The sequence below is a fragment of the Manis pentadactyla genome, chromosome 9 (assembly GCF_030020395.1).
Source record: "Manis pentadactyla isolate mManPen7 chromosome 9, mManPen7.hap1, whole genome shotgun sequence".
Taxonomy (NCBI): Eukaryota; Metazoa; Chordata; class Mammalia; order Pholidota; family Manidae; genus Manis; species Manis pentadactyla.
Window position 1 is genome coordinate 57,260,377 of NC_080027.1, and position 22,515 is coordinate 57,282,891.

At 54.6% G+C, this 22,515-nt stretch overlaps 1 protein-coding gene across 1 annotated transcript in view; it reads left to right on the top strand.

Moving 5' to 3' along the window:
- The window catches only part of KCNC1 (potassium voltage-gated channel subfamily C member 1), a 42,915-nt gene extending 20,401 nt beyond the window's left edge, over nt 1-22,514 (top strand). The window contains exons 2-4 of the mRNA XM_036888138.2: nt 11,356-12,289; nt 18,939-19,127; nt 21,145-22,514. Coding sequence (XP_036744033.1) covers nt 11,356-12,289; nt 18,939-19,127; nt 21,145-21,209 — 1,188 coding nt within the window. The 3' untranslated portion in view covers nt 21,210-22,514. The remainder of the gene's footprint in view (nt 1-11,355; nt 12,290-18,938; nt 19,128-21,144) is intronic.
- The last annotated feature ends 1 nt before the right edge of the window (nt 22,515 follows it).

Below are 22,515 nucleotides of genomic sequence, written 5' to 3' on the forward strand. Positions count from 1 at the left end.
ATGTGAAGATACGTGCAAAGTGTAAACATCTGTGCCCAATGTCATCATAATGGAAAGACGAATGCCTGCCTCTAGAACTTCCTGGATGAATGTGAAAGAGATTTATAAATGGAAGCCCTGGAGCATAGTGGTTTTAGATTTAGAAAGACCTGTTCAAATTCTGCTCATTATTTCAGTGCTATGTGGGTTTTGGTTTTTCTGCACATGTCTTAGCCACTCTGAACCTCAGTTTTCTTATCTGCAAAATGGAGGTAATGGTACCTCCCTCAGAGAGGTTTTTACAGATAAAAGAGATCATATTTGTAAGGGTAGTCATTGTTACTTTTCAGCAGAGGACAGTGAGATTCAACAAAGCTAAATACTCCTGCCACTGAGATGTCTGTAAAGACTGAAAAAACGTAAAGCGTGTGATCCATTTAGCCATGCACAATGCGTGCTTAACAAAAATCGGACTCTGAACAGCTCAGGGGAGCTGGCCCAGGCAAGAGAGTGTGGGTGGGAGCTAGGGAGCCTGGCCTGCAGGAGGGATGGCTCAGAGGTGGTCCTGAGGCGCGTGCAGGTGCAGACAGGGCTCTCATGGGGGAGAGGAGGAGGTGTGTTCCCGGGGCCCCAGAGGGCAGACCTGGGATTGCTGGGAGACAGTGGGAGGGAGGTTGACTTAAACAAGAAATGCTTGCCTCTAGAGCTGTCCAAAGACAAAATGAGCTCAGGAGCTCCCTGTCCCTGGTGGTTACCAGCAAAGGCTCTGCCTCAGGGTTACTGCAGAGGGGTTATTGGTCTGCCCCCCAGGAGGCCTGTTCTCCTGTACAGGATGCCTTCCTACTCACTTCCTGTTCTGGGAGTCTCGGTCACATATTTCCTATTCCAATCTGTGGCACAAATAGGTTAGAGACACACCTATAACAGAATCCTTAGAAATGAAGAAAATAAACACTAAGAGTAGTACATGAAGAGAAGAAATAGTGATACCCCAAATCCAGGTGAAAGATTAGTCCAGAATTGAGCACCAAAGTTAGCTGAGCTCCCTGGCAGTCAGAGCAAAAAAGGAAATATGAAGAGGTATATAACTCATCATTTACTGACCACAAGACAGAGACATGCACCAAGAAACACAAGTTAGGCACAGTCCTGAATCCTGAACTAGGAGAATTTCCTGTGTGAAATACTGGTATTTCTCTGAGTGAAAGATGTTAATGGGAGAGGGTGCTAGTAAGTCTGATGTCTCAGGCATAGGAGCGGATGGGACGTTGGCTCCTGACGGGATGCCCCCACTCCAGCCTTCCTGGCCGCTAGGACTGTAGAGGCACTCTGGGGCAGCACAGCCCCAACCCCATAAGACACCTGGTCCTACTGTACCTCCCTGTGGTTGACTAAGGTCAAATCGAAGTTGAAGCAACCAGGTCTGGTTCACAGGGCACAGCTAGGCTGACTTGCGCAGTGAACATCCTGCCTGGATGTTCAGAGGGGCCTGGGGGAGGCCTGAAGCACAGGGCTTCAAAGCAGGGTGGGGCCAATGGTGCCCAAGGACCTCTGAGACCTTAGGCAAGACTCTTCACCTCTTTAAACCTCGGACTCCTGGTCTGAAAAGCAGTGATAACAGTATAACTTGCCTCACTGGGCTGACACGAGGTTTACAACAGACGACATGTAGAGAGCACAGGAGGCAGGGCTGCCGCAAGATCAGGAAGCTGCCATTGTTAGCCTCCATCTTGTCACCAATCAGGACGGAAACCTCACACCCCACTCCTCATGTGGCCTTGGGTGTCCTTCTCCACCAAGCCTCATCTCCTCCCAGCCCCAAGGTGGGGGCTCATGTGGAAAGCCCTGTGGAAGTGGGCACGTGAAGTCACCATTACCCAGAGGCGTGTGTCCCTCAGCAGCTGGAGGCTGCAGTGCTGGGTTATGGACACAGCCTAGCCCAGGGCTGGGCGCTGGCAAACAGGCCCTGAGGGCCATGCCACTGGCTCTCACAAGGCTGTCATCTGCCCCTGGTCTGTTGTTGGTAGGCAAATGGTAGCAGGAGCAGAAAAAATTAGGGGAAAGAAACTCAAATTAAACTAGTTTCTGCCTTTACCTATTGCTACTCCTTGCAATCCCCTTCCACCATAATCTGGGGATTTAAAAACATTAAAATGCTGTGTTTAGATTTTTGTGGAGGGAAGTGGTGGCCCAACTTATGGAATGCCAGTGTGCAAGGGAACTGGCAGTCCAGAATTCCTGTCTGGATCTGGGAAAGTCCTTTTACTCCAGGCTCCCCAAAAACATCTTACTTACTGGAGTGTGTTGTTGTTATTATTATTGTCCCCATTTCAAGAATGATGGGATTGAGTCTCCAAGAGGTTACTTACCTGCAGTCATACAGCTGGTGGCAGAGGCAGGATTCGAACTCAGGTCTCTGAAGCCAAGTCCATGCTCTCTGCTTCCCAGCCCCTAATGTGGTCTCATGCTGATGAGGTACATTATGCATCAGAGCTGAGTGGCACTTGGGTCTCATCTGGCCTCACGGATCCCAAGTGCCAGGATGGGGACGACAATATCAGAGCCACCAAGGGATGAATTAAAGGTAAATTTCTGGTCTCACACACAACTGGTGAACCTGGCTGCAGGGCCAAGGGCTCGCATTTGTACCTCCCCTCAGTCACTCTCTCCCAGCATACTCTGCTGCCGTCCTGTCCTTCACCCAGGCCCCTGCCTGCTCCTGCCTCCTTCGTACCCAGCAAACTCCTCCAGACAGGGCTTCTTCCTGCCTTCGCTTCCACCCTTCCAACCAGCAGGTTCTCCTTGTTGCTCAGTACAGAGAGCCCACCCTCCTGGATCTCTCAGGGTCAATCCCTCAGGAAACACCCTCCCCTGTCCTCCAGGACCAGGGCTGGCCCTTGCAGGAGTCTGGACTCAGCCTCACTCAGGCCATGCAGACAGGTCTCTGCAGGACCACCGTGCTGTTTTGCGCATGGGGGTGCATCCACCTCGGTCCCCAGGTGCCTCCCAGCTCCACAGTTCCTGTTCCATGACTATATGATTCTCAGCTTTTCTACATCTGAGATGCTCTGATCCTAAGTACTCTGTTGTGATGGGAGAGGTCCGGTTGGGAGGCCACACCAAGTGTCAGAGGTGGGAGGTTTGTGTGAGGGCTGAAGCGACGTCTTTGAACACCTTCTTCCTACTTCTGTGTATTACTTCATTTCGCGATCACAGCCACCTGAGAGGCAGGAAATGTCATCCTGTCCCATCCTTTTCCAGAAATGAAGGCTCAGAAGGGGGCCCTGGCTTGTCCAAGGCTGTCAGCCAGCCCAGGCCCTAAACTCAGCTTAGTCTGACTCCAGGGTCCTGCCGTTTCTGCTGCAGCTGCTTTGACAAGGACTTAAGCTGCTCTGGACCTGGGATCTGGAAGGCAGGCAGAACTTGTGCAGAGAGGCCTGGGACGACATTTTAAGCAAAGGCTTCGTGGCCACGATGGTGAAAGCCCAGTGCTAGAGCCTGGGGCTGGTGTTCCAGGGGAACCTGGTTCTCACCGCTGCTGCACCCTGCACGGTCTGTGACCTTGGACAGCTGCCTTCCCCCGCTGTGCCTCCATTTCCCTGTTCCTGCCCCAGTGGTGGCTTTTGGACCAAAAACCTCGGAGGGCCTGCATTGTCTTGAGGTTCTGGGTTTCTAATGACCATGTTTCCGCAAATCCAAGATACCACTGATTTGAGGTATGCTGTGAGGTAAATAACAGCATATTGTGGACATGGGAAGAAATACTGTTTTAAGGTGTACATTTTATGACATATTTTCATTTCCAAAATGTGAAAAAATGTACATCTTGGGATGAAAGCAACATGGGGACCCTCTGCCACCTCAAAAGCTGCCAGTCTAGCCATTGGGGCAGCCCCTTCTGGATATGACCTAGGTCTAGGGTCACGAGGATGAATTCAGTGAAGTGGGTAGTCTCTGTGGGAGTCTGCGCTCCCTGAGGCCTGGGCACTGCCCTTTCTGGCCATGGTTCCCCCACTTCCCAGGCTGGATCCTGGAACTGAGAGGGTCAGTGCAGGGGAACAAGTGAATTCTGCTCTGGGCCTTCCCTGGGCTCACTCAGTGACCTTTTCCCCATTCCCACCCTGTCTGTTCTCTTCCTCTCAGTCACAGATGGTCCCGGGGCACCCCCAGGCTTGTGTGTGGGTGACCATCTCTGGCATGGAAAAGGGTCATGGCTCTGGGCTCGGTCTCAACTCAGAAAACACAGGTCCAGAGTGCCAGCCAGACCCTGATTCCTCCAGGAGATGGCCCATACGTGCTTGTGCCCATGCACACACACATTTCCATCAGCTATATGAACCACATACACTACAGACAGCGACCATTACAAGCATTTTGCACACATCAGGAGTCAGGTCACATAAACAGGTGACACATCTTCACCATGTACACATCTACTCCACATTCACACACTGTCTCTCCCCCTCCCCAGCACTCTCCCCGACACACAGACTTTCCCAGACGAGCACCCACATGTCTGTGTCCTCTGCACACAGACACTGCCCTCGCACCCTCCATGTAGCATCGTGGGGAGCCCCTCCCACCCACTGCTCCCTGAGCTGGGCACCAAGAGCGGGGATGAGTGAGGAAGACCAGGGGAGGGGACCCAGCTGCCCAGACATGCTTAGGACCTGGCCAGGCCTCTTGAGGCATTTATAAATGGGCCAAAAAAGGGTTGGATCCCAAAAGCCCCCCTCCCCTTTGCCTCCCCCTCATAGCCCTTGGCCAGCCCAGCATGCAGTGTGTATGCCCAGCCCAAGGAAATCCAGACAAGTCTAATTCAATTTCCAAACTCAACTCAACTGACATTTATTTAGGCCAGTTGGCCATCCTGCCTGCTCTGCATCACTGACTCTGCACGAATTAACTCAAATGCTGCACACCCCCACCGGGCAGGTTTAATTAGGCAGAAAAACTGACCTCAAGCCTCCGGGGGCTCAGGGCCGGGATGCCAGCCAGGACTCCAGTGAACAGCCCCATGGCCTACAGCCTTGCTTGGTCTCAGAACCCTCAGAAGGGACCAAGTCCAACTCTCTCTAGACCAGTGAGGAAACTGAGGCCCAGAGAGGGGCAGTGACTTGCCAAAGTCACACAGCAAGTGAGCAGCTAGACCAGAATGTTGGTCCCTGCACTGTCCTGCAACCATCAACTTGTTTCTGGAATGTCAAACTGCAGGAACACAGATCCCTGTGGCAAACCCCTGAGCAATTCTGAAAGGCAAGCACAATTTCTAAAGATTACTGTGGCATAAATAATTTATAAATGAAAGTCATAGCACATACTGGTCATTTTAATAGATAGTAAATTGCCTTGCTGATTTATGGTTTAGGGGGTGGGGTTATGATAAAAATAACTTGGTGACATCTTAAGTCAACAGATCGTTAGTAGGTTTGTCTGACTTTACAGCCAACAGCCTCACCACCCTGGTTACCATAGAAATAGGATGCCTCACTCTATTGCCATGGCTACCACTTTCTAGAACACAATTGGTGGGTATCTCGCGGTTTGTGATTTTGTTCCGCAGGGAATAAGCCAGGACCACCAGCTTGGGTTTGTGCTGCCTTATCAAGCAATCTTGCCTGCCTTCCCTTGAAATTTCATAGGGTGGCCTCTGCGGTGGCCAGGCTGCATGACAGTCACCCCGAGGCTCCAGGCAAATCCCCCTTTGTGCCCTCCTACCACCCATCAGACTAGCAGCCCAGGAGGGACTGGCCTCACAGCTGGCCTGGGGCCTGGTGCCAGGGGCGCAACTGCTGCTGGGGTGGGCTGGGGACAGGAGCCCAGGTCTGGTGGGTGGCAGGAAACCGGGAAGCCAGTGGATGCTGGGCAGGTCTAGGGACCAGAAGTCTGGGAGCTGGGCACCACCTGAGCAGAGAGGTGGGCTGAAGGCATCAGGGAAGGCTGAGGAGGCAGAGGCAAGGGGCGCTGCGGCTGCCTGCCTGTGGGAGGGGCAGACACTAAGGCAGTCCCAGCGAGCAGCGGTGAGGTGGGCAGAGGGGCCAGCTGGGCGGCAGTGCCTGGGCCTGCCTCTTCACGTGGCTACACTGTGGGGTGACCACCACCACGTCATCTGTGTGCTCTGAGTGCCGGGTGTGCACTGTGGGGAGGTGCGCCTTGCGGTATAGTGCCTGGGCGTTCATGCCTGGTGTGTGGTGATATGTTTCAGCATGATCCATGGGCCCCTGTGTTTTTTATGTACACGTGGTTGGAACACCATGCGGTGGTTTGTATGGCCGTGTGCACTGTATAGGTGAGTAGGTAATGGGTGAGACGTGTACTCTGGGTAGTTGTGTGTGTGTGTGGTCTGTGGGTGACTGGGGATTGGGAGGCAGATGGCTTACATGAGGTGTAGCCCCTGCCTGTGACAGCCCAGGGTTGCTGCAGAGGCAGCTCCCAAGTTCCTTCCCTGCCAAGGGTCCGCTAATCCCAGGCACTCCCCACCCCCACGCTCTTACCCCTCCTCTGGCTGAGCTCCTTGTACAAGTTAAGGTCATGGCTCAGCTTCCCTTTCTGGGTTTGGGAGGATGTGGGCCAGGTGGGGACAAAGGCTAAGCCATCCACAGCTGCTATAAGCATTGATTCCTGGAGAAAGGTGGGGGCGGCATTTCTGCCTCTGGGGCTGCTGTTGCCTTGGGCACTAGTTCAGGTGGGGCAGGGCCCCAGCCTGTGGATCCGGGCTCCCCGGCTCTCTCCCTCACTAGGGACAGGCATAAGCTGACCTTGTGGAGTCTGAGCTGTGGGTGCCACGCTCCAGGATGGAGCCATCCAGACCCCATCGGGCCCGCTACCCAGTGCACAGGGCTGTGTTTTTAGCCCCATGATTGTTGGTAACTCTGGTGGTGGAAAGACCTTAGGTTCTGGAGCTAGATAAGCTTGGGTCCAAGCCTCAGCTTCATCACTAGCTTTAAATCCTTGGTTTAGTCCATGAACCTCTCTGTGCCTCAGTTTCCTTTTTGGTGCAATGGACTGCGAGCAGTTGTCTCTCCAACTTAATGTAAGGATCAAAGGCGCAGAGTAGGTCCTTAGCTTTGGTAGCTTCCTCCTGTCCTTCCTGTGCATATCTTCCCTGAGGATGGTTAGGAGGGAGCCGGGGACTCAGCTGGACGGGAGCTCTTGCAGCAGCTGATCGGCAGCTCTCCAGGCTTAGGGGAATGTAGCAGTCTGAGCAAGCCATGGGCACCTTCCTCCAGAGCCCTACTAAGGACCCACTGCCCCACATGTTGCTGGGCTCTGCCTGTGACAAAAGACCAGGCCTACCAGCAGCAGAGACTGGGAAGGCAGGCACCCGGGGAGCCTAGGCTGGGTGGGAGGCCTGGCTTCCACCTCCCCCTGGCTCCCCCTGGAGAAGAAGTCCTAGGGTCTGGCCGTAGGCCTGGCTGCTGCTGCCCACTGCCCAGCCCTACTCCTCAGGCACTGGGACCCAGAGAGGAAAGAGTCTAAATAGGATGTGCATTGACCACTGAGAATAAGAATTGTTTTTCTACCCCAGTTTTATAAAATCTGACTTCTTCCAGAGCCTCAGTTTTCCCATCAGGACCTATCCTGTGAGAGAAGCAAATGGGATGAGAGCTCTGAAGGCCTAGGGGGCACATGGGAGTGAGAAGCTCCTGGCACATTAGTGCCCTGTCTGGGCTGTTCCCAAGAGCCTCCCCAAGCACTAATGAGCCACAATTGGAGACAGGCTCATTGCCTCCCTGGGGGTGAATTTAGAGACTCCTCAGGGGGCCGGGGTGTCCCTTACTTTGCTGCCTTCTAAGGGCCTCAGCTTCCAAGAGGAGCCTTACGGAGAAGGTGTCCCAGGAGAAGGGTTAGTTAGTGGGGCACTGGAGAATGAATGGGTTTGTCCAGAGATCAGCAGGGATACTCTCCAGTGGAAGGAACGGGCGGTGCAAAGACATGGAGATAGCGGGTCAGAAGTGGCAGAGTTCCATGTGGCAAGGATGTTGGGTGCATGTAGAGAGAGGACCCTGGAAAGTCAATGTGGCCAGGGCACAGGGAACCTCACCCACCAGACTGAAGAGTCAGGGCTCTCCTCTGTGGCAGCATGGTCAGGGGGCACGGGCAGAAGGCCGGGATTCCAGTGGGTCACTCCCACTGGCAGCTGTGTGGAGGCTGGACTGGTGACCAAGACTGGAGCCTAAAACCTGCTAGCTTTGATGCCAGCGGCCCTGCTGAGAGCGAGTCACATATGGGCAGAGGGGACAGAGTAGGATAGGTGTGGGGTGATCTAGGAGAGGGTACCATGGCTGGTGAGGCAGGGAGGAGAGGAGAGGCCTCCTGCCTTTGCCATGGGCCAGATCAGCAGCCCAGGGGTTCAGTGGGCCCCGCCTCTTGGCATCCCTCAGACACGCAGTGTACGTGTTCCTCTCCTCTCGCACAAAGGCCAGGGGAGGGGCGAGAGCCATGTATTCTGGGCTATGAATGCCAAGCTCTAAGATGGGGCCCTCCAGAGGAAATCTGGGGACACAGGCCCGGCATTCCAGGTAATGTTTTCAGCTCAAAGAGCTTTGGCAATTCTAGTGATGAAAAGAGCTGTGTCAGAGGTGGTGGCTCTTCGGGTGCTTCCACTCGGCTTTCCCTGGGCTACTCTGCAGTGACCCAGGCCAGCACTACCTGGACCCCTACTGAGCTGCTTCTGGAGTTGGAAGACCTGCTTAAATCCCTACCCTGCCCCAGCCTGTCCAAAGCCCTCCTACGGGGCTGAGGGGCTCACCTCTTCAGTCCACTGCACTGTACTTGTCTCTCTGTGTGTCCTTTACCCTCAACTGCACAGGGAACTCCTGAGGGCTGGGCTGGGCCTTACTCCACTGTATGCTGGGCATAAGCCAGTGCCTGGTTAGGAATGGATAGATGGATGGATGGATGAATGGATGGATGGATGGATGGGTGGATGGATGGATGGATGGATGGATGGACGGATGGATGGATGGGTAGATGGATGGATGGATGGATGGATGGATGGATGGATGGATGGATGGGCAGGTGGAAGGAAGGGATGAAGGGAAAAAGGGTGGTAAGGAGAGAGATGGAGAAGGAAAAAGGAGAAGAAACAAGAAGAAGAAGGAGGAAGGGAAGAATGAATGAATGCTTGGTGGATGGAAAAGAGGGAGGGAGGGAGGGAGGGAGGGAAGAAGGGTGAATGGATTTGTGGATGAAAGGGAGGGAGAAAGGAAGAGAGGAGAGTAGGAAGGATGGGTGGATGGAAGGGAGGGAGAAAGAGAAGAAGGAAGGAAGGATGGGCGGGTGATGAATGGCTGAGAGAAAAGAGGGATAGGGGGAGGAAGGGTACATCAAGATCACACTTGGTATAGTCTAGGATAAAATTTCTGAAAATTGCACAGTGCTCCAAAACTAACAGGATTATTTGCCTACTGCAGTGAAGGCTTGGCCGATCTCTTTCTGTTTCTAGTCCTCAGGCTTCCCATCTGCAGCATGTAGTGTCTTAGACCACATAATCTCTGAAGGCTGCTCTTACTCTGACATTCTAAAATGCTGACTTTGTCCCCTTCCCTTTCCTCTCCCCTTCCCCCAACCCAGGATGTGGCTTCAAAGGTCCACATAATTCTTGGTTTCTAGATCTTGGCCATGTTGGGTGGCAGGTCCCATGGACATGGTCAACGTGGACAGGGCTATTCTGGAACTCCAGTGTTGCCCCACCACCACCACCAGGTGGGGAAATGCATCATCAATGCAAAACTACAGAAATTGCTAGAAGCAGCCTGGCTGCCTCTTGCTGCAGATCCAGGGGGTGGGGAACCTTGGCACACCTTGAAGTTATCTGTGAAAGCAGCTCTGGAGAATGAAGGTGCACCCATTCTAGACTGAGCTGCCCTCACAGGGATGGCCTTGCTGCAACCACTGTCTGTGATGGACAGGCTCCAAGAAGGGGGCCAAGATGGGAAGGGAGCAGCAAGGACACGCAGGCAAGAATGACCATCTGGGCCCCGGGAGGGGAACTCAGTGGCCAGGCTTCCTCTGCCTGGGACAGTGTTAGGGTTCCAGGGGGACCCAACTGAAGGCTGTAAGAGGAGATCTTGCCTGGATTTCAGTCTGAGGATTTGAAACTCACACAGCTGTTTGATTCTCTTTCCTCGGGTACCTGTGTCTGCAGGGCGCTGGGGAAGGCCAGTGGGTCATCATATGGGACCCCCAAGCCAAGGGGTCTCCAGGGAGCTCAGGGCTAGAGCAGGTGTTTCTGGCGAGGCTGGGTTGTCCCGGCCATTTCCCTCTTGCTGGTGGGGGCTGAGAGGGGTAGACACTCACATGTGTTTGGAAAGCTCCAGTGCCCAGAGCTGCTTCCTCCCTCCCATCCATACCCTTGCCCTGGGGCTGGCAGGTAGCAGGGAAGAAGCAGACAGTTTATGGTGCCTTTGAGACCCTCTGGTCCAGTTCTCCTGATGCCTGGACCTGGAACACAGTATTTCGGACAAATGACCATTTAGCCTCTATTTTAATACCTCAAGGATGGGGAACTTACTTCCAAGTTGGTGGTGTGAGTACCCAGGAGGATAGAGAGAAGGGGTAAAAAAAAGTCATCAAAGGCTCTGAGGCAGTTATTTATCTTTTGCAATTCTAGATAGGATGGAACCTGAAGGAGACCATATGAATGAGGTACAGATCCATGAAAAGGAGAGCAATTAGGCTGGAGTAGGAAGGAAGAAAGATGGGAGATGCGGCCTTTGAGGGCCCTGATTCCAACAGCGCTGCCCCCTCATTGTTTCACCAATGTCAGTCTCAGCAAGGCAGGTCCCTTTGGTTAGGGTGGGCTAAATGCTTTAACACATGACCCCCAAGTCACAATGGCTTAACACAGCAGTAGTTTATTTCCCATTCAGGTATTTAGCAGATGTCTTTTTTTTTTTTTTTTTCAAAGACCCAGGCTGCTTCCTTCTGGTGGCCCCTCTGGCTCCTGGGGCTTCAGCATTTGACTGACAGTTGGGGGACGAGAACACGGAAGATTGAGTAGGAAGGTTTTAGAGGCAGGTGCACATCAGGCATACTACTTTTGTGCACTGTTCACTGGCCTTGTCTCAAAGGACCCCACCTCACCCCTAAGGAGGCTGGGAAATGTAGTCTAGCTGTGCCTCTAGGAAGAAAGGAAAGGCGTTTGTGAAAACAAAGCAATCTCTGCCGCAAGCTGTAAGCTCCCCAAGCCTCCTCACCTGGTGCTGAGGAGGAAGAGGTGGCCTGTCCGCTTGGCCCATGTTGGAGGGGCCGTTGTGCAGGCGTCTTCTGGCCTGGCCTCTGACTGGACCCGACACAAAGGCACCTCTGCCCGGTTCCTTTGCTCTGGGAGGGAGAGCCTCCCCTCTGACACGGTGTGTTTCTCCTTCACAGTATGTGGCCTTTGCCTCCCTCTTCTTCATTCTGGTCTCCATTACCACCTTCTGTCTGGAGACTCACGAGCGCTTCAACCCCATTGTGAACAAGACAGAGATCGAGAATGTTCGGAATGGCACGCAAGTGCGCTATTACCGGGAAGCAGAGACAGAGGCCTTCCTCACCTACATTGAGGGCGTCTGCGTGGTCTGGTTCACCTTCGAGTTCCTCATGCGCGTCGTCTTCTGCCCCAACAAGGTAGAGTTCATCAAGAACTCCCTCAACATCATTGACTTTGTGGCCATCCTCCCCTTCTACCTAGAGGTGGGCCTGAGCGGCCTGTCCTCCAAAGCTGCCAAGGACGTGCTGGGCTTCTTGCGCGTCGTCCGCTTCGTGCGCATCCTGCGCATCTTCAAGCTGACCCGCCATTTTGTGGGCCTGCGGGTCCTGGGCCACACCCTGCGGGCCAGCACCAACGAGTTCTTACTGCTCATCATCTTCCTGGCCCTGGGCGTCCTCATCTTCGCCACCATGATCTACTATGCCGAGAGGATAGGGGCACAGCCCAATGACCCCAGCGCCAGTGAGCACACCCACTTTAAGAACATCCCCATTGGCTTCTGGTGGGCCGTGGTCACCATGACGACGCTGGGCTACGGAGACATGTACCCGCAGACGTGGTCTGGCATGTTGGTGGGAGCACTGTGTGCACTGGCAGGCGTGCTGACCATCGCCATGCCCGTGCCTGTTATCGTGAACAATTTTGGGATGTATTACTCCTTAGCCATGGCTAAGCAGAAACTACCAAAGAAAAAAAAGAAGCATATTCCACGGCCACCGCAGCTGGGATCTCCCAATTATTGTAAATCTGTCGTAAACTCTCCACACCACAGTACTCAGAGTGACACATGCCCGCTGGCCCAGGAAGAAATTTTAGAAATTAACAGAGCAGGTAGGAAACCTCTTAGAGGCATGTCGATCTGACCTTTAACCTCTGCCCCCTGTAGTGATGATTCCAGATTCAGTCAGACTGCTTCTTTAGTCCCATGGGTGACCCCGGGCCCCGCACTCAGTCTCAAGATGTGGAGCCTGGGGGCCCAGGGAGATGCTGGGCAGCCAGGTTCACAAGGCAAGAGCCTGCTGGGGGAACCTCACTGGTGGTCTTGGGTAAGGAGGTTGATGCCATGATCTTGTGAGGTTCTGAAGAGATGACACAGCCCACAAGGTTGCTGAGGACTCTCTTAGCAGGAGCCCAGGGGGCTGCTGCTTGGTGGGCAGGAGTTGAGCGTGTCTCTGACTCAGGCCACTGGCCCATATTGAGGCAAGGCAGGGGTGAGTGTAATTCAGAAATGCCAGATGGCTTCTGATTTGGTCTTTATGCAGCTCCCTTCAAGCTGTGCAGACAGCACAAATGGTGCATGGGATCTGGCAGGAGGGTCCCTGCAAAGGCAATAGCAAGGATTCTCACCCCCGACAGAGCCTGTCTCCGTGGCTGAGTAGAACTCCTGCTCTGATTCCAACTGCCTAGCTCCAGGCGCATCCTAGGAGATGCCTCTAGCCCTCCGTACCAAGCTTACTTACCCCATAGCATGCCGAACCAACTCATCTTCTACCACCACTCTAGAGTTTAGCGTTTATCTTTAGGAACCTGTTGGAGTGACTCTAGTTTTCGCGTTGTTCGTTTGGGTTGATGGTCAAGTGGGAGTTTCTGGTGGCCTTCTGATGAAAGTGGCTGGTGAGCGAAGGACTAGAGAGGGCCACCACCCCAGGCAGCTTAGACGAAAGCTCTACAGACCAGCAACAGCCTCACACCGAGGCTTCTCCCCATTTCTGGCGGTAGGGACTGCGGCAGCAATACGTGACATCCTAACCAGTGTACAGCCACTTTCCCAAGAGTTCAGTGGGGGGAGGGGGGAGGGGGGCCACGAAACAATACTAGTTACCGTGGGATATATTCTAATATTCCATGGCTAGTGGTTTGTTATGGGACTTTCTCAGTTTTATGAGAACCTGCACATAGCACATAAAGTTGATCATGGGGCTCTGGTCTGAAGATATAAAGCCCATAGTCTACCTCTACCCATGGAATACCATCGATTTATTCTGTGGACACAGGGATTTCAAGGGAATGAATGACCCAGAGAAGAGTGACAATGCTGAGCTGAGGAGTGCCAGGGGAGGGAGACTGGGTGAGTGACAGGTAGCACGGAGGATGAAGGATGTCCCAGGCCCAGATCCGGCAGGGGGCTGCAGACAGCTCAGCTCTAGATGAGCAAGTGCCCTCTGGTTTGAATGGCTTCCCCCAGCGGATCATTGGTTCTTTCTTCTCTGCTGATGTACCACCCCATCCTGCTCCTTATCTCACTTTATCCCATAGCTGTGCTACCCAGAGCAGTACCCCCAGGGCCCTCTTTTCTGCCAGTGAGGGCTTTCCAGCCCTTGGGCTGGCCCCATACCCCTCCCTACCTCCTAGGATTCCAGTAGGCATCAGAGAAGAATGCAGTTAGTGTTCTGGGCTGGACCAGGGATTGTGCAGGGCTCTCAGAGGCTGGAAGGGGTCCTGAGGTGCAATTGGGCTCCTGGGCCAAGGTATGGCTCCTGCTCATTGAGTCAGGCACAGGCCAGTAGAAAGCTCCTGGCCCACCTCTCTGCTTTAGATCAGCTAGATGTTTGACCTCAGCAGCCACCACCATCCCTGTGAGGAAAGTTCCTGGAGCTCTGAGGAAGGTCTCGGCTGGCTCCACTCCAGGTCCCAGCAGAAACAGCTCAGCCTGTGGACATCACCAGGGCACTACTTGGTCCTCCGGTCACATCTCCCCCAACACTAGCTATTTCAGGATTGGTGCGCCAAGCATGGGTGCCCCAGGCCAGCCTATCAGGGATTCCCTTCTTTTCTCTAGTGAGGAACAGATACTTACTTCTGTACTCCTAGACAATGCCCACATGTGCTGAGGGTGCATATGTGGCCACACACACACGCACACAGAACAGATGTGTGTGTTCTGACAGGCACACCAGCTAGTCCCAGGAACACAACCCTCTTCCCACGCTGCAGCAGACTCGTAAAACCCCTGCGTGCCTGTTAGAGCCCCTGGGCCCCTCCCTGACGGCAGCCCTGCTCCTGGGAGCCTCCTCACCCTGGCCCCAGGTCTCAGGGACTCAGAGAGCTCTGGCTTGAGCAGTCTCTGTGGCTGAGGAGGTATTTGGGCACCCCCATACAAGCTGGCCCTCTGGATTGCCTGAGCCCTTCTGCCTTTCTCCCTCAACTCCCCCGCTCCCTCCCCAAATATTCACTCCCCCCAGTGGTGCTGTCCTGATGCCCAGGCCTGTCCACCTGGGCTCTGATCCCCTCTGAGCCTCATCCCTATTCAGAACACGCCTCCCTCCAAAAGCTGGTGCATGAGGCCCTGATTATCTGTCACGAAGAGGGTGTGTGATCCTTAGGAGATATCCCCAAGTCCCCTCCCATTCACCTCCTTTTCTGCTTGCAGCTATACACCTAGGTGGGTGTGGGGTTGAGGGTGAGTTTGTGAGTGGGGGTGGGGGGACCGGAAGTGAGGAAGAGTGGAGACGGGACCCTGCAGGGACTGAGAGATGCAGCCCCTAAGGTCCTGCCAGCCTCACTCTTCCCACAAGGACAGTCAGGAGGCCTCAACAAAACCTGGGGTTTTCCAATTTCACTTTTAGATCCTGGGCTGGGGCCAAGTGCAGCACGCTGGCCAGGCCCCCGAGCCAGCAGCGCCTTCCCCTCACCTCCACTACTAGGGCTCACCTGAAGCCTCAGGTCTGTGTGTCTGTGAGGAATGATCTGGTCTCCTCTGTACCATGGCTGGCATGGCCTCAGTGTTTGAGGGAGTTGTCCTGAGGGTGGGTGGATTGTGGGGCTTCATGGGGGAATGCCAGTCATGGATTCCCTGGGGCTGATGGCCCAGGAGAAGGGGCTCCCTCCCCCATCTGCTTGGGCAGCTGGGAGTTCTCCCTCTGTGCTGCCATGTCCATTCACCTGTGTCTTGTCCATCTCTGCTCCTGGAATGTGGGTTGGTTCTCTGTGGTGTAGCATCTGGGGCTGTGGGTCCCACCATAGGTGAGCAGTGGCTGGCGCGGGGAAGGGGTGGTGGCCAGACACCCTTCTTGCCCATGGGCTTGTAGGGCAGCAGGTAGGTCCTAGGGAACACCCCACCTGGCTCCCTGAGAGCTGCCATGGCAGCCTCTGCATCATCATTTTTTGAGGGGATGTTCTCTGAGCAGCTGAATCCAAATTGTTCCTGGCCCTGGCCCCTGCACTTTGCCCCTGCTGGGCTGAAGTGGGTGCTGGGAGTGGTGCTAGCCCATGGAGCAGGGAGGGTGATGGGACTGGGGCAGAGGTAACCAGGCAGGGTGTGGGCAGGGCCCCTTCCCATGGGCTGACTGAGTTTCTGCTCAGATACAGACAGGGCCAGGGTGGGCAGCTGGGGCCTTGTGTGGGGTCCACATGGGCCCCGGGGGAGCTAAGGGGAAGTACTGGGAAAACTGACTCGGAGAGCCAGGCCTTGGTGGTTTTTGTTGTTCATATTCTCTCTTTCTCTCTCTTCACTAATCATGTCTCTCTTTCTCTCCTCCTTTTGTTGCATGACTTGTGCCGGTTTTTGTGATTGTACCCTGCTCGTGTCTCTCACACACTGTCCCCAGTTAGCCTGGGACTTCTTCCCCGAGTGCCCCCTTCACCCCACACCCCACTGGGCAGACCCCTGGGGGCTAAACCCAGGGACATGCCCAGCCCTGTGCGTGCACCCTGGGCGCTTGCTGCTGGTGCAAACAGTAAGTACTTTGGCACTTGGAGAGTAGGGTAGGCCTGCCAGCTGAGGGCCTGGACACCAGGTTCTCCTTGCTCTAAAGTTTAAAAAAAAATGAACTTGTTGCGGATGCTCATCTCTCAGTCCATTTCAAAGCCTGGAAGCCATCTCTGTGAGGCGCTGCCCATGCTGCCATTTCATCATCACAGGCCTCTGGGTCTAGTGGGGGCCAAGGGGTGTTGGGTCAGGAGGGGCAGGGCTGCCAGACTTCCGGGGAGCAGGTGAGAACCCAGGCTTCTGGTGGCCCCTTCACCCAGGGTGGGAGCAGGAGGCTGGAGACTCTTGGGCGAGCTGGCACCTCTGGCCATTTTCACAGGTTCCCCAGGTTTAGAGAGTTGGCCCCACCTTGGTTTCTCTTTCAGTTGCCCTCTGGAGTTGGGAAGGGAGGATGCTCCCAGTTTCTGAGAGCACCCCAAACCACAGATAAACAGCCCAGGAAGGCTGGCTTCTCCACAGAACAAGCCCTACACATTCCCACCCAGTCAGCCCTTCCTCAAAGGTCACAGCTGAGAGAAGCAGCAGGCCCCAGGGGTGTCTTGGGAGTCCCTCCAGGGAAGGAGAGGGGCCCAGCTCACATCCACCCAGGGATCTCTGATGGCTGGCCTCTGTCCCCAGCCCCTGCAGGGAAAACCAGCCCCTACTTAGGGCCCTATAAAGGCCATGGGAGCTAGATGCCCCAGGAGCATGGTGCTGGTGGAGTGGCCTCAGGCTCTGCCATCGCCTCTGACCACCTCTGGGCAGGAGCTGCGGGATGTAGACAGATGGCGGCCAACAGAGGGACAGCAAGTCCTGGCTCCCCTCTTGGGTGGAGGTGCTGCCTGGTACGACTCGCTGTTGTCCCCTTGAGGGAAATTTGTGCAGGGTTCTACAGGCCCCAGCTTCCACACCCTCATCCACTTCTTCCTCCCTTCTGCCTTCCACCCCTCTCTTCAATCACCCTCCTACCTCAGCCCAGAGACCCTTAGGAGGGAGGACGGGGCCAGCCAGCACGGGAGGCAGGAAGGGGGCTTGTCTGTGTGCATACGTGTGTGCCTGCAGACATGCCCCAAGTCCTAGGCAGCTCTCAGACCCCTGAGGCCCCAGTCACGTGGTGTCTGAGTTACCTTGGTAACTGGCCTTTCTGGTACAGAGTAAATTGAGGAGTGAAGCCCCTGGGATTTGTCAAGAAACGCACTGTACGTGAAATGCCTTGCCATCTTGTACGACAGACTTTTTTAAGTTCCAAAATTATGATGGGATTTTTTTTCTTGGATTTGCTTTATGAATAAACCTGATTGGTCCATTTCTCTTTTGACTGACTGCCTCTTTGTAGTGACATGATGTGTACACGGGCTGTGATCCCGCCCGCTGGCACGCTGAGTGTGCACACGGAGAGGGATCACTTCTGCGTGTAGTTACATGATGTGAACAGGGTCACGGAAGAGAGTGATATTGTGGGGAGATTGTCTCCAGCTTTTTTCCCCTCTTTAGCCTTTCAGAGCCTCCCCTCGTGTGGTCATGCCCACGTGGGTGTCCATCTCCCCTAGGTGGAAGTCTTTGAGGAGGCCATGGTGCCTGCCGTGGGGAATGAGTTGGCTCCACCCTGGCCAGGAACAGTCTGCTTGAGGGCAGAGAGCATGGGGCAGGCTCAGTCCCCAAGGGTGATGGTGGGGGGCCGAGGTTGGACAGAACTACCTCTCCCAGCTCCTGAGGCTTCCACGCCTCTGCTCCTGACTCGGGAGAGAGAGAGCTCCTTGCTGTGGCCACTCTTTGCCTCCCACCAAATGTGCCCCCAAACCTCCTCCCAAGTTCCTTCTCGGGCTACCGCAGAAGCCGAGGTTTGTCTTTCCCCACCTGAGTCCATCCGCCGCTGTTGTCTTTACACATCCATTTGCTCTGCTTTGCTGGACGCTGCCGAGAGGAGACCGAGGAGCAGGAGCCCCCTCCCAAGTCATGGCCCGCTGTCACTGCCTCATGCATACATCCCTGTGGTGCCCGCGCAAGCTGACCAGGCCTGCTCGGACAGAGCGGGATGGTGGATCCTGGACTGAGCTGTGTGGGCATCAGAGCAGACTGACTCCGTGGGGCACGGAGCAGACCGAGTGGTTGAACTGGTTGTGTATGGGACAGAGGAGCCTGTGTGAGCAGGCCTAGTCTGCACTGGGGGTGGGGCATACTCAGCAGCCAGATTGGATCCATACGGGGTGGGGGTGTGTGGAGACAGGCTGAGTGATCAGACAGGGTATGTGCAGGGGACACTGGGAAGTGAGTGATCAGATGGGGTCCAAATGGGGAATAGAGTGGAGTTGATCCGTGGGGTCTGGATGGGGCTAGAGAAGCGCCGGCTGGATGTGGATGGGCAGCAGCCAGGCTCTGGTCAGCAGCAGAGGGTCCAAAAGGCCACCTCTCTGGACTGGAGTGTTTCTGCATGTCTGTCTGTCTTCTCCCTGAGCTCTGTGTCTGGTCCCCTACCCATGACTGCATCCACTTCATCCTGTCTCATCGGCCCCACCTTGGGCCCCAGGCTGGCCCCAATACCACGCTTACTGGGTCCATCACCAACTCATCTTTTTGCAAACTTTGAGCAAACCCAAGGAGCCCTTCTTCCCAGCTCTGTGGGCAGTCCATAGGCTGCCTGAATGAGCTGGGGACTCCCAGCTTCCTGCCTCCCCGTGGCCCTTTTCTGTCCTCAGGGATGGGCTGCCCTTTGCCAATGCCCCCCTCTGGCCTGTTCCCCCCGCCACTAAACAGTTTTCAGTGTCTCAATAGCTTCTGCTTATATGTTTGAAGATTCCAAACTGAATGGGGAGGTGGCGAAGGCCGCGCTGGCGAACGAAGACTGCCCCCACATAGACCAGGCCCTCACTCCTGATGAGGGCCTGCCCTTTACTCGCTCGGGCACCCGCGAGAGATACGGACCCTGCTTCCTCTTATCAACCGGGGAGTACGCGTGCCCACCTGGTGGAGGAATGAGAAAGGGTATGTAGAGGAGGCTGGGGCACTCTGCATCGGCCGGGCCTGCCTCGCGCTCCTGCAGATGGGTGGGTGGGGTGGTGGGCAAGGGGCACTGAGGGGCAGGCAGGCACACTGAAGGGGGGCAAGGAGGGCAAGGAGTCCCCAGGGTTGGCCCCTGGAGGTCTGAGTCCCTTTCTCCCTAGAAGAATGTCAGGCTGGCAGAGCGCACCTGATGTCCTGGCAGCTGTGGGTTGGTATTGAGCTAAGGAGTAGTAAGGAGGGGCTTGGGGACAGGCTGACCAACTATGGGCTGTGGCCCTAAGGCAGGGGGGTATCCAGGGATTTAGGAGGAGCCCTGACTCTCCCAGGCTGCTCTAGCAGATGGCAAGTTAGACCCAGAAGGCAAAGTGATCTCCCCTTCCCATTGGAGGGGGGCAACAGCATGGGCCTGGCCTGGCCAGGACCCTGTGGGCTTGGCCAGCCAAGATCCATGTTCTGGAAGAGGCATTCCTTGAAGAGAATCCCCAGGCCAGTGAGAGGGGAGGCATAAAGAGAGAAGCAGCTCAGGGCCTGGGGGTGAGGCCAGTGTCCTTGCAGAGGTAAGGGGTGTGCCAGTCAGAATATTGCTAGTCACAGGATAGAGAACTTGCCAAGAGAAGGTGATTAAACAGGACTCTGTGCAGCCCCTTCCATTCCCAGCCATCTACCACCCCAGGTGTGGTCAGCACCCTCTTGAGGCTGAGCCCCATGGTGGCCTCTTCAAGGTCTTCTTGCAACAGACCCTTACTTAGGCTGATTCCTAGGGGAAAAGGCCTTTCTAGAGCTTGAGCATGGGCTGGGGAGAGGCTTGAGGTGGGGGCTCAGAGCACCCTAGCTCCAGGCACTGGCCTGGGCCTGGAAGGTGCAGGAAACCATCCTCGGCAAAGTGGACTGGCTGGGCAGCTCGTGCATGTCTGGGAGCACCTCACATGCTCACACAGCATGCATGCTGACTGGGGTGAGCAGGTTGGGCCAGAGGGATAGTTGATTTTATTAGAGCAACAGCTGGTATAGCCTGTGGCCATTTACAGCTGCTTTAGTACTTGAAGTGGTTCAACAACATACAAGAAGAAAACAGAATTCAAACTACAGGGCAAACCCAGAAGAAGAGAGGCAGCCTACACTGAGACAGGGACGGTCCTCTGGTCACTGGTGCTTAGTGTGCCCACCTGATCCAGGCTGGCCCCTGCTTCTTTGCCCTGCCTGGAGGTCCCTGGGACCCCAGTGCGACATACCGCTCCCTGCATGGTGCTGCATGGTGGAGGGCTGCCAGCCTGGGGGCTGGCCCCATCCTTGGTCCCTTCCATGACAGGCCTGATGCTCCCCTCTGCAGCTGGCTTCTTCCTAGGTGGAGGCTCTAGAATGCCAGGAGCAGCAGCAGCCCAGGGGAGTGAGGAGGAAGGCAGGTAGAACATTGCCGATGGCTGTGCTCTGCCTGGTAGTCTCATGGGCTGCCTGTCTCCTCCATCTTGAATGTTGGCTCAATCTGTGTGGCCTAAAAGAACAGACAGGAGAGTCTCTTTACTGTGTTTCCAGAAGCCCAGAGAGCATGGGACAGAAGAAGCCCCATCTCCCTGTAGTGGCCAGGGAGCTCGGCAGCAACCACTGTTCACTGCCTGCCCACTCCCAACCCCACAGAGGCATGGGTGCCAGAGTCTTGGGGGGCACCAGGGGTGAAGTGTCCCCACCCACATCCACTTGGCCCTGCTCCCATGGAGTCATGACAGCCACGAAGGACTTGCTTTTCTCAGGATAATTTCAGGCCATAAGCCATGTGCAGAGTAGGAGAGTTAGGGACCCAACCCGTCCCCTAGGAGGGAGAGAAAGAGGCGTGCTGGGCTGGCTCACTGCATGGGAAAACCAAGCCAGCTGGAGAAGAATCTGCCTGCCTCTGCATGTGGCTGTTCTGTCTTTCCTCCTCCTTCCTTAAAAGCTAAGTACCAAGCGGGATGGGAAAGCCAAGAAGAGAAGCTCAAGTGTTAATTGTATTCTTTACATACAGATCTTTGCAAAGAAAGCCCTGTCATTGCTAAGTATATGCCGACAGAGGCTGTGAGAGTGACTTGACCAGGCGGCTTGGCCGAGGACACTGGTGGCTATTAAGCATCTGGGTGGACCTGCAGCCCCTCCTCACCCTCGGACAGAGTAAATTCACGCCATGCAGGTTTGCCGGACGAGTCCGAGTGGCCCAGGCATTGTACTAGGACGGACGTAGCTTTTCTACGGCCAAATGGTAACTGACCGTAGAGGATTTCTTTTCCTTCTTTTCATTTTTGAAGTTTTATTTTACTTGGGGAGCGGGTGGAGGGGTTCTGTAGCATGACTTGCATGAAGTTAAACAGAAAACCCAGCAAACCAAACCCACCAGCCCCCGCAGCTGTAATGATTACCTTCAACCACAGCAACAACGGAAAGAGAAAAGCAGAAGTCCTCTATTTTCTTTCAAAGCTCTTTACTTTTACACACATTGTTGAAGCCAAACTGTAATGGCGTTTGGTAGAAAACATACGTTTCGGAGGGAGGGGGGAGGCGTGGGATGGGGATGGATTGCTTCCCTTTTTGTACACAAGCTCGAAAGGAAAGGTTCCAGAAAGGGCAGCCGGTCAGCCATCGGTCACATTGACCTCACCTTCATGGTTCATGTCTCCCGCGGAAACTGAGAACTTGGCTCCAAGTAGAACTGTGGAAACCCGCACTGCCGCCTTCCTCCCGCTCTGTCTGGCCTGCTTGTGACCCAGCGGACGTCTCCCCAAGACCCCTGACAGCGGCTAGTCTAGGTTGATTCTATCATCTCCTTGGTGTGTAGATCCAGCGTGACCAACTTTCATTACAAATTGTTCATAGTAAATATTCAACACTGTGTGGATTTTCCAAGTATTACTTTAGAGCACTGAAAGATCGGGACCACGGGAGGGATGGCCCTCCTCCACCTTTATTAAGGCACAACCTGGCCTTGTATGCAATTTAGTACTTCAGAGTAAACAACTGCATGCCCAATGTTATGCAAAGCGATTCCAGCATGAAATAAATTTTGTATCATGGTTTCTGTATAGTCTTAAACAGATTTGTTTTCCTGAAAGAGGTTTGCAGAGACCCACTTCTGCATCTTGAATAAATATAGTATTTTCCTAACTGAAACAGAGGACAATAGCTTGGCTTGGTCTGATTCTAAAATTAGTGGAGGGGTGGGGGTGGGGAAGGATGATATTTTTGAAAAACACATGCTTGAGTTGAAAAAAAAAAATGCAACATCTCGAGCTTCCACTGCAGCTCGCAACATTTCCTGGAAAGAGAGTAACGCTGCTTTAGCTCAACACCCTTCCCTCCCTGGGCCCTGGCCCTCAATAATAAAAAGCTGATTTTTGACATGAAG